This window comes from Arachis ipaensis, chromosome B10, assembly GCF_000816755.2.
Source record: "Arachis ipaensis cultivar K30076 chromosome B10, Araip1.1, whole genome shotgun sequence".
Lineage (NCBI taxonomy): Eukaryota > Viridiplantae > Streptophyta > Magnoliopsida > Fabales > Fabaceae > Arachis > Arachis ipaensis.
Window position 1 is genome coordinate 865,264 of NC_029794.2, and position 12,107 is coordinate 877,370.

The 12,107-nt window shown below is 33.5% G+C and overlaps 2 protein-coding genes and 1 long non-coding RNA gene across 5 annotated transcripts in view; 1 reads left to right on the plus strand and 2 right to left on the minus strand.

Annotated features, from left to right (window-relative positions):
* LOC107619881 (protein STRICTOSIDINE SYNTHASE-LIKE 6) lies at positions 2,899-6,086 on the minus strand. 2 transcript variants are annotated; one of them, XM_021113741.1, is made up of 4 exons: positions 5,922-6,086; positions 5,194-5,498; positions 3,995-4,101; positions 2,899-3,410 (listed from the first exon to the last, which is right to left on the minus strand). In XM_021113741.1, exons 2-4 carry the CDS (start codon positions 5,304-5,306, stop codon positions 2,914-2,916), a joined length of 717 nt encoding a protein of 238 aa, XP_020969400.1. In that variant the 5' UTR covers positions 5,307-5,498; positions 5,922-6,086; the 3' UTR covers positions 2,899-2,913. The 2 variants fall into 2 exon arrangements, with proteins under 2 accessions (XP_020969400.1, XP_016177605.1); XM_016322119.2 differs by having other exon boundaries at positions 3,100-3,410; positions 3,969-4,101.
* On the minus strand, positions 5,852-10,978 carry LOC107622093 (transcription termination factor MTERF9, chloroplastic-like). Of its 2 annotated transcripts, XM_021113740.1 has the most exons (7): positions 10,598-10,978; positions 7,989-8,987; positions 7,753-7,866; positions 6,828-7,010; positions 6,482-6,699; positions 6,013-6,269; positions 5,852-5,976 (listed from the first exon to the last, which is right to left on the minus strand). In XM_021113740.1, exons 2-7 carry the CDS (start codon positions 8,892-8,894, stop codon positions 5,918-5,920), a joined length of 1,737 nt encoding a protein of 578 aa, XP_020969399.1. In that variant the 5' UTR covers positions 8,895-8,987; positions 10,598-10,978; the 3' UTR covers positions 5,852-5,917. The 2 variants fall into 2 exon arrangements, with proteins under 2 accessions (XP_020969399.1, XP_020969398.1); XM_021113739.1 differs by having other exon boundaries at positions 5,852-6,269; positions 10,598-10,977.
* The window catches only part of LOC110267890, a 16,717-nt gene continuing 16,444 nt past the window's right edge, over positions 11,835-12,107 (plus strand). The window contains exon 1 of the long non-coding RNA XR_002355850.1: positions 11,835-11,874. This is a non-coding gene — a long non-coding RNA (uncharacterized LOC110267890). The remainder of the gene's footprint in view (positions 11,875-12,107) is intronic.

Consider the following 12,107-nt stretch of genomic DNA (forward strand, 5'->3'; position numbering starts at 1 on the left):
AAAAACCCAAACATCCTTATTTAATTATATAAGTAATTTTTTTAAAAATAAAAAAGACTTCTTTTTCCAAAAAAAAAAAATTCGAATCTAGCAGTCACTCTTAAAAAAAGGGGCTCATAACACAAATTTTATTTGCACATCATGAGTTATACAGTGGTTTCAGTAAATTTTCGACCGTCAAATTCAACATGTTTTTATATGTTTTTCTTTCTCTTTACATTAATAAAAACAATTTGAATATAATAAGTTAATAACATCTTATTCTTATACACATTATTTAATTGTTTAGCAGCCATTAGACCACTTTATTAATAACTGACTATTTTTTTATAGTTAGATCAGATTAAAATCTTGGGTTTGGAATCTTTAATGACAGAATTTTTTAAGAGAGAAAAAACATAATTAACAAAATTACAATATTTATTGAAAAGTGTGTTTTTTTGTACAAGTTACAGAAATAAATAAATGTGGATATTTAGAGAGGATGAAAAATACACAATAAAGATTTTCATGACCATTACTATGAGAAAGACATACGAAAAACCGACGATAAAATATGTTTTTGATAATGCTAATATGATTCGTGATCTTAGGAGCGTTGAACACAAAGATGTGCTCATGAGGAGAAGAATCATAGATCAAAGTAAAGATATTTATGTACTTTGTGGTGACAAACCAGAAACAGTAAACTACATTTTTCTACATTATAAATATGTATTTAAACTGTGGTGGATGACTCTATGTTAAAAAAATGTGTGTTGGGTGGTGTTACGGCCTGGCCCAAACATCATATGGGCTGACCCGATCCATAGGTCACCCAACTCTGGGTCGGGTGCGAGACGTTCAAGTACCGACCCGAACACGCGTTCTTGACAGCTCTCTACTACAGTTGTATGGAGAAGTTTCGAGAAAGGTGGGTCTGTCCTCGCGGGACCCACCTCTGACACGGTATATATGGGGAGGATCCTGTCCTTCTCCCAAAGTACGTCACATACCATTCTCCCTACTTTTCACCTGGACACCTGACTAATTAGAGCGTCAGAGTGTCTTTATAGGTGACACCCCCTCTCCACACGAAGAGCTCGGGACGTTGGCTACTCCTCATCCAATCCAACAACCCGAAAACCAGGCGATACCCCATCTCACCATCCGTAGCATTATCCCAAACCGTCCGGTACCCGACTTACCGAACAGGTGGGATCTTGGAATATTAGAACTTAGTTTGAGGGTAGGATGGATTGATGAGTAAAAAAGATTGGATACTTCATTTTTTTGGTATTATATAGACTGTTTGGAGGTATAGAAATAGAAAGAATTTTAAAAATAAGTTAGTACCTTAGAATTGTGCTTGGGAACAGGTTAAAAATCTAGTTTTACAATGAGTGTGAGAAAGAAAAATGATAGATTATATAGTTGTTAATGCTGATGTTGGGAAAAGAAAAAAGTGGGTGTGATGGCGATGTGTGATGTACAAAACAAAGATAAATATGTACATAGTGAGAAGACATGTAACAATTCTATAAATGAACTTAAATGCTTCATGGACAATATTGCAGCTGAAAACACAAGAGGAGAAGCTTTATTCAAAGGCATTCAAGAAGCAGTTTAATTCTTGATTGAGGAATTTAATGCAAGAGAGGAAAATATAAAAATGATTGTGGACTACAAATAAGGAATAGTGGACTTCTTGATTGAGGAGTTTAATGCAAAAGAGGAAAATATAAAAAGGATATTGGACTACAAAGGAATGGTGGACTGGATTAATAGAAAGGATGAAACAAGTTAGGAGCAAAGATTCCTAAGAAATAAGACAAAGTGCAGGGAACATCTATTTCATAATATTGAAGTTGTTTATAAGGTGGACAAAAACTTCAAACACAGAGACAAATGAAAACCGTTGACATCAAATAGAAATGATTATTGGATTTTATGGGGTTTTGAATAATTATGTGTGGTTGAAACTGAATTATAAAAAATTATTTGTGTTTATGTAGAATAAGTATTTTAGATATGCTGTTAGATGTAGTTGAATTTATTGATTTTTTTGTGTAATTACAGATTTATTTGAGGTTGTCTTTTGGATAATTGATATTTTAACAATACTGAAGGAGAATATCAATTATGTATAAGCTACCTCAAAAACTTTTCTCTTCATTTGAATCGAGTTTGTAACATAACTGATGAAAAAACCAGATTAAAATCAAACAATAGAATAGTTTAACAATACAAATATGGTGAACTCTACCATGCCCTCTCTAAAATAAAGGGTAAATTACCCTTTGTGGCATATACAATGATTATTGATAAATTATCTTTTAACTAGAGTTCCAAAGTTCGAATGAGATCGTCAAATCTAATTGCTATCTCTAATACGATCGCTAGAAAATCCTAAAAACGAGAGAGCTAAAAAACTGATAGAAATTTCTGGATATATTAGTTAAAAATGATGGTAATTGGTGCGTGAAAGAAAACACCAAGGTATTTTATTTTATTTTTATCTTTAATTGCTCTTAAATTATTTTTCAATCATTATTCAGATAATAAAAATCCTAAGATGGTAATTATTGACTCATTGTTTTTATGACTAATTAATATTTTGGTTTGTTTTTGTTATATAGTTATACAAGACTATGGGGGTTGGTTATCTGAAGAGGAGTATCATTGTTGATCCGACTGAATTTTAAGAAAAATACTAGGAAGAAAATCTTAGGAAAGAGAGAGCTGAAAAATTAACAGATGTGCTCGTTGAAACGAGAGATTGAAAGCATATGAACAAGTTTAAAATCCTAACCTAATTGATTGGAAATGGTGATTGGATTTGAGAGGAATTATGGTTTTAAAATTGAAGAAGAGGTGTATTTGGTGCAGATTATAAAAATAACACTACTATCAAATTTCAAGAGAAACATCGCGTTAATTGAAAAGAAAAGAGAAGATAACGTGAATCTTAAAACTCTGGTAGAAGAATAATTTATGAATAATCATTGTATATGTCACAAGGGGTAATTTACCCTCTATTTTAGAAAGGGTAGAGTAGAATTCACCTACAAATATTATAAGATTAGAATGTACACAACATACAACATATAGTCCATATAGAACTAAAAAGTTGAATAATGTGCATAATATATATAACTTAATTTTTTTTGAAGATGATGAGTTGATAGCAGGATATTGCTTCACATCAAGACGTAGTATAAAGGGATAAAAAAGGGAACCACAATAAATGTGATCACCAATTTTAATTCCACTTGCTAGTGCTAATTTGGGATCAGAATAGTGACCAATGGGTTTTCCATCCAAATCTACAGATATAACTCCTTCATTTTTGTTACATACTTTGCAAACATTCCTAAAGCCTTCCGAATCAAAGGGTATCTGAATATTATATCCAGTTCTGGGGTTGATCCCTGCATTAATTCAAGTACAAAAAAAAAAGTATTATAATGTGTTATTTCTTCTTATAGGCATTGATACCAAAGTTTTAGACTATAAAAATTTGATTGAAAAATAATGTTTGCAGCATATAGTGATTTAAAGTTAAAAACAAAATACAAAATATATAGACAGAATTAAACTTATTTTATATAAATGATACGAAAATTCAGTTATAAAATTTTAAATCATTAGAAGCTAATAATAATTAAAAAATGAGTAAAATTATAAGAAATTTTCAGATTAATTAAACCATAAAACATGGAGGAGGTCAAGGAAAAGGTTGACGGGTTATTACTACTCTTTTTGGTATGAATAAAAATTATTAGCATAGAAGGAGATTGTCCCCTTATTTACATGAATATATAGAAGTTCCATTATTTACCACACAAATGCTATATATATATATAGAAAAATATCTTTTAAAATGAGCCAATAAAAACACCATACATATATAATTATAATTATTGAAGGTAAATATAATTAATGGTAAAAAGTAAAAGTAATTTTATTGAAATTGAGAATTGTTTTACCGAGCCTAGTCCAATCCAATATTGACCTTGTTCATCATAATGAATGTTATCAGGGTAGCCAGGTAGGTTATCACAAAATTTTTCAACACTTCCTTTCTTAGGGCCTTCTATGTAATATTTCTTGCACTTCATCCTGGATAGATAATCAAACAACCTTCAAATGTATGCTCAATATACGGTTAATACAATATAATTTCAATGGAGCACAAGCCTTATTATTAATTTGCCCATATAAGTAATGCTAATAATTAATTAGACAATTTTCTTTTGAAAATGTACATTTCATGCATTTATTTAAATTACTAGAAGTGGTCTAATAGTGAGATATTTAGATAATATTACATGAGATGCTAGCTTCAAATTAAAATAAAGAAAAATGTTAGAGGACTAGCAAAATTTATTATTTTTTTGCCATCAATTAGCCATTAATATTTAAGAGCAAGGGATAAAGTATGTTGTCAGATTACTAGACTAAAGGAATTATATTAAAGGAATAGAGTTAATGGTAAAGTGATGGCCAAAAACAATAAATTCTGATGGCTTTCTAGCAACTCATATGATTAATAATTGTTTTAATTATAAATTATAATATGAAGGAAAAAGATCCAAATGATGTGTATATATATGATTTTTTTTTCTTTTTGGTATTAGAGTCAATAACTAACTTTATAATACACTCTAAAGTCCATTGGCCCATTAAGATTGTTATTATTAGGATCATTATAAGCTTATTAACAATCAATTAAGGGTATACTTAGTCTATAAGCAAATGCTAATCATGGTGCAATACAAAAACTCGTATGAATATTCTTTATCTAAACACACAAATTATTGGTCTTAAAAATAAAAAATTCTTTCATTCTATTATAATTGCAAGTTATTAAGGCATAAACACCTATGGTATCCATTGCTATTTTCTTGTTTTTGTTTCTGTATACTTTTTCATAAAAAACCATAAACTTAAACAAAATAATTAAAGAGCTTAATTTTGATGCACTTACAATGTAAAACGTTTTATACGATCATCCAATCACATCCGCTTTTTTGAATGATTATTCATGTGATCAATATTAAAAGTAATTATTTTTATTGACATGTATGTATGATTAAATGCACGTATAAAACTATTTTACACTAATATCATATCAAAATTAAATCATAATATTTATATACTTTTACTTAAGCATTCTAATAATAGAATGTTCTAACAGAATGTAAAACTTACTGAACACTTTCAAAGATGACAAATTGCTGATCTGGTGAGACAGCAACACCATTGGGGAAGTAGAGATTATGGACAAGCACTTCTGTTTTCTTTGTTGTTGGATCATAACTCATGAATCTACCATGAGGCTTACCCTCCAACAAGTCTAAGAAGCGGTCCTTTAATGAGTACTTGTATGAAGCATCTGTGAAATAAATGGTACCATCTTTTGCTATATCAACACCATCCGTTAATTTGAATTTCAATCCATCAACCTCATCGGTAAGAAGCTCTACCTTCTTATCCTTTGTAATACTCAACAATCCCTACATCATTAAATTAATTAAATTGAATTCTGAGTGTTCAGATCAGTGTTCACATTTTATAAATTATTAGAAAGTGGCTTATTATTGTCATCACACTGAATTATTTCTCAACTATTTGATCAAATGCTTAAACACCGTAGCAGTGTTTTCTATACCTATATTGCTTTCATTGAATTAAACATGATATTATATAAGAAAACAATTGCAAATTTCGATATACCTGTCACATTATTCCTAAGACGACCAAATTTTGATATTCTAACTTGAGACTTTTTGCTTCTAAAAATCTCAAATGTGATGTTATATTTTTATGCAATTGAAAATTAGTGGAATATACATTTTATGCCCCTTATATCAAAGAATCTGCTTGTGATGAGATGAATTTCCCAGAAAAAATACTAGGAAAGGATGTATGATACTTACAACACATTCTCAGAACAGAGAGGAGGGTCAAGCATCCCTCCAAGACCCACACCCATAAATTCTGCAGCAAATTCCTCATCATTTTTTCCCAGCATATCCTTTAAACTACATTCAATGTGCCTTCCCTTGAGTACAAAGTATCTTGGCTTTATCTTTTTTTCTAATGAATAGCTAAAATACCGAGGGTAATCGACAACTTCTCGTACCGGCCTCCCCATCGACTTCACCAAGAATTCTATTTTTGGCCTCAAAACCTCCTCTATACTGTACCCGAGGAGCGGAGAAAACGTGCGCACCATAAACCCAATCTCTTTCTCCGAAAGTCCTAACTTCATCAGGTACATCAGCCTGCAGAACATCACAGATGAACTTATAAAAATATAGAGAATGTGGAAGGTATACAATTACGATACTATAGAACAACATTAAACAATGATCGCAACAACTAATCTTTTTTTCAACTAGGTAGGATCAACTATATGCAGATGAAGCAATCTCAATTTGTTCAATAATAAACTGGAACAACAATCGACAAAAAACTAAATTGATGAGGACAATACCGATGCAGTATGGTTTTATCAGTGTCCGTTAGAAGTAATTCCGGATACTTTCTGATTACCCCAGGAAGATATGCTTCCGAAACGCCAACCCCAGAAAGGAATTCAATCTTCCTCTTAAGAGTTTTATTGATGCTGGCAGCGAAAATTTCTGGGCAGCGAGAAAGAATTCTCCCAACAATTTCTCTATCCAAGCCCATATTTTCAAAGAACAGAACAACCTGCAGACAACATGGAACACAAGCTTCTTAACTGGAAAAAAAATGAAGCATTTTGAATCAGTAAGATACAAAACTAAAGAACAATGACATGCATACAGCACGTGTGACTGTAGAAAAAAGAGAAATACCTGTAGAAAATCTCTGGGCTTCCGCAATAGTAGCTGCGGGCTTCTAGCAATAACTCTATCTAACTTATTTCCCTTAACTCCAAGATCAGCCAACTGATCCAGCATCGACTTCAGCTTGCTTGTTGAACAACCCAACAGGTATGGTTGGCCTCTGATTGCAGAGTCAATACATATCTTTCTAACCTATAATGAAGCATTCCTTATGTTACTAGTCTAGTATTTCAACAAATAAATTTTCTAGTCATACTAATCAAATATATCTACCTCAAGTACCTACTAACTCATCCATAAAACAAGTATCACTAGCATCAATTGATACAAGCACATAGGCATTCAACAAATTCAATTCATAAGGAGGCATGAAAAGGATCAAGCAACCAGCCAAAATCTTGTGGATGTGACATCCTGCTAAAAAACTCCACATAATCTGATATAATTACGAAGATCCTAAAGAAACAACTACACAAAATTAAATCTGGTAAGTACTAATTAATTTTATAATTAGTTTTTGAAAAAGTTCTTACCATATTTTCTTGAATTAATCATACCACTAGCAACTTGTAAAATCTTAAAAGGTCAGATATTGGTTAACTTGATGCCTAAAACTTTCACCTAAAACACTGCAATAGCACATCATACTAGAGTGTATGCCAACTAGGAATTTTGACAGCATTGACATGGTTGTGATTTATGATGCTAAGAAAGGATATTTAACTTGTAAAGTACAATGCAACGGGTTTATTTCAGTTTGGCATCTTACTCAATTTAAATTTTTTGGTCTTGCTATAGAGTATGTTTAGGGAAACACCACTTCAAACTAAAATCCTATTTTATTTGAGTAATATTAGCTCAACTTACAAAAAGATAAAGTCATAATGCATATAATATCAATAGGCAGAGAAGCATTGGCCTTACAAAATGATACCTTCTCAGAAAGAAAAAATCCATGAACCTCCTCATAGTTCTCTTGAATGCTTGTAGATAGAACCCAAGGATATCTGATCAACAACTTGATATAATCTTTATCCACCACATGAATCTGTAAAAGCATATATTATAGCAATTAAAACTTGGTCGAAAGTAGTTATGGTGCCAAAAGAGGATGGAAAGAAAGGAGTAGACTCGAGAAAGAAGGAATAAACAACATGGATGGGAGGATACCTGTTTCAAGGCGAGGAGTCTAGCTTTAAGGAGTTGAATATTCCAGAACAGAATAGGCGGAAAAGAGAGTATTATGGTTGTGATGTGAACTCTGGGAACTCCAATATTGTGGAGAAAATCGATAATAGGAACGATGTGGTTATCCAGTGAGAGTGAAAGTAAACGAGGAAAGGAATCAATCAAATGGCGAAAGGCAGTGTCTTTGTCAGAGAGCAAGACATTTAAGCCTCCACGCCTGGCTTCAAGCTTCTCAAAGAAGGAGAGAATATGTTGTAGATCATCGTCGATTGGAATGGACAGGTGGAGCATCATGCGACGAATGTTGTTGATGAGGAGGTGATCAGCTTGATGAGAAAAGAAGAGGTCCTTGATGGATGCAACCTTGTGCATGAGGGATGGGAGGTTCTGAGAGGAGAGATACCTAGCAAGAGTGATAGATGAAGAGTGAGTGAAGCCGAGACTCTCAAAGTAAGGGAGTTTTCCATTGTCACCTTTGACGGAGGCAATGTGAAGAAGCTTTTCCCTGAAGCCCAAGGAGGCCGAATCGGAATTCCACATGGAGTGTTGGTCCAAATCCCTGACACTCTCCACCAACATGTTGGAGTAAGAGGGTGACTTGGATGCGATGGATACGGACTCCTCCTCTGACACCCCTAATCCTTGAAGGAAAGTTGACACGGCTATACCTGCTTCCTTAAGTTCCCACTCAGAGGCAGAACCACAACAACAACAAATGCTGCTGCCTCGTCTTGGTCCTGGTTTTCTTCTCCTTTCTAATCGAAAGTGAAAGGTAGGTGTACGTCTATATGCATTGCTCGACAGCAGAAGAAAACGACGAGGCCGGTGAAGCTCAGGCAAGAGAAAGGAGGCTGTGTGAATATGGGGAGGCCACAACTGAGACAACATGCTCACATCAATTTCAAGTTCATCAAAGCAGCATCTCTAGTCTGCACGGCAACTTGCAGGTCCAAAGAAAAATGAGGCACACCACAGACATCTCTGATAATTGCAATTCAGGAGGAGGAAATCAAGATTTAAGAACCTATGACTTTCTCTAGTAATATTGTCATAGTCGCAAGTCTAAGTAAAATTACTCGAATATAAGCATTCTAAATTAACAATTTCACCACAAAGCACATAGTAAATTAAAATAGTAGTACAAGTTACAACAAATGCATTCAAATCCTTAACTTAACTCTAATCATCCACAATTAAAATTCTTAACAGCCAGAATCATCAATAATATCAAGTTACTAACAACAAACTTGGTAACAACCATAAACAATTCAAACAGACTAACAGGGTAACTCAATTGTGAGAACTGAAAAAGATGTGATGGAGAAGGAGAGTGGAGATGTACATGAAGCAGCGACGGGTCAAGAGCAGAGCTGTAGAGTGACGTCACGAAGTGCTGCTCAAAATCGGCGAATAAGGGGGAGAAGCAGCGAAGCAAGAAGTTGAGATTCATAAATCCCAATTTAATATACCTTGGAAGAAGATGGGAGAGTGAAGAAGATGAGGAATTGATTACACTAAAGGTTCTGAAAACCGAACCGGTCATCAAACTGCTCGAACTACTGGTTCATCAGTTTAGAGGTTCAACCAATTTAACCATAGTTCAACCGAAATAACCGAAATATAATAAAATAACATATCAAATTATAAATAAATATACAAAAATATAAATATATTCTGATATGAATCTTAAATATATACAAATTAAAAGTATAATTCCAACTAAAATCTCATAATCACATTTAAATACAACACATGAGTCAAATATAAAAAAACAAATATCAAAGGTCAAAATTTATATACATATAAAACTTATAATATTATATGAAATTTAAGATAGTCACATGAAACAAAAAAAAAATTTTAAATTAACCAAACCAATAATAAATATTCGATCATCTACTTATCTAGTTAATTGAGTTAATTCAATTCATCTATTTCTTCATTAAAAACAAAGATGACAAATATTTCTTCTCTAACAAAAGACTGATCATAATGAACATATAGAAACTCTGAAAAACTTTTAACAAAATTTTCAGCATAATTTTAATAAAGATTAATAAGATTTTCAGCTGATCACAATTTTAGCAAAATTTCAGCACAATTTTAACAAAGATTAACTATCTTTTTCCAAAAATTAACAAAAAAAAAAACCAGCAGTGAACTAATCATTCAATGATTCAATCAACACCATGAATACAGAATATAGAGTACAGAATAGCATAGCTAATCATTAAATGATTCAAGTTATGAAAGGGAAAGCTCTAAGATGGTTCAATCATCGCTAACAACCAGATATGCGTTCAACCTTGCCAGAATCAAGCAACAATTCAGCAATCATCAACCACAATTTCAGATCTAAAATCAGTAACAACAGAAATTATATATGATTGCAAATTAGTAATTACATTGAAGCAGCAACACAAATTCGGCAACAACAGAACCAACTGCAACAACTAAAAAACTTCATGCCAACAATAACTTCAGAATCACTACAACAATAACTTCAGAATCCAATTCAGAACACAAACTCAGCTCAGAATCTTAAAAATTAACTAGAAAATAAAGATGAAGCTGAAGAAGAAGTGGCCTACCGGTGAGACGCCAAGGGAGGAACGGCGGTGACAGAGTGAGCTCGGAGGAACACGGCGCTGACAGTGACCTCGTAGAGATAGCGAGAGAGCTTGAAGAGAGAGACGCCGGGAACAGAGCTCGTTACGGTGAGGAGACGACAGCCGAGCAGGAGCAGTTCGCGACGGCAACGAGAAGAGCTCCGAGCAGAGATTCCACGGCGAGGAGAAGAGGGTGAGTGGCAGAGACGTTCGGAGACGGCACCCTCTGTCAGTCAAATTCCGACGGCGTCGGTGAGCTCTGGCCGAGGAGAGGAGTTCGGCGATGGTAGGAGCTGCTGGTGGTGGCTGGCTGATGAGTGTTGAACTGTTGATGATGAATTGATGAGTTGATGAATTGCGGAACTGGGGAGGCCTTTACACTAACAGGATTTTTTGTCATTGGTCCTGATCGAAAAAGCCCAATTTTCTTGAATTGGCCCAAACTGACCGGAAATGAGAACCATTTCCTTTTTTTTTTTCTATATGAAGACATTCTTATTATAAATTATAAATTATTTAATGTTTAACGGTAAATGGTCTCAAATATCCATGACGAGTAGGGGTGCACATGGGTCGGGTGAAGCCGGGTTTGCCGTGACCCGAACCCGACCCTAAATAATGATCGGATCTATTTATGAGACCCTTATCCGACCCGATGAAATCGTATTACTTTCGGGTCACATTTAAGCCGGGTCTAGACCGGGTGAAACCTGGGTCTTGATCAACTTTATCACGACATCACCAAAAATTAGATTCTACATTTTTTGAACCTCTAAATTTTTAAAAATAATTATTTCATAACAATGCAACATTCGCATAATAATAATTTAGAATCTAATCATAATAATTTAAAGTTTCATAATAATAATTATATCAATTACACATTAAACATTCAAAGTTCAAAAGACAATTAAAACAAAGTTAACAACCAACACAAGATTAACATAATAATAATAATTTATAGTGTCATACCAACCAATAACAACAAAATATTAAGTAGCAAATAATTATACGGGTCCAACGGGTCGGGGCCGGGTGACCCGAGGCTTGACCCAAACCTGATTTAATAAATAACCAGGACCATCTATTGAAATCTCGGGGCTGACCAGACCATAACGAAACCGGGCCAAATTAGTCCCGAAGTGATCGGGTCCGGTCCGGATCTTCGGGCCAGACCGGGTCTTGTGCACCCCTAATGACGAGGTTAACATGGTGGAAATTTAAGTGCAGTCGACTTCACATGAAGTTGATAGTTGAGAGTCGTTAGATGAAATTTTCATCTAACGATTTTCAATTATCAACTTCATGTGAAGTCGACTGCATGTGAGTTTTCACCGATTAACATATCATCAAATTTTTAAAATAAAAATGTTATGAAATAAATTTTCGAAAAATACCTCAAACATTTTATTTATAATTATTAAATGTTGAAGTACTTCGTTAAAAAGACATTTCAAAAGATAATATTTAAATTAAGTAAATTACTAAAAAT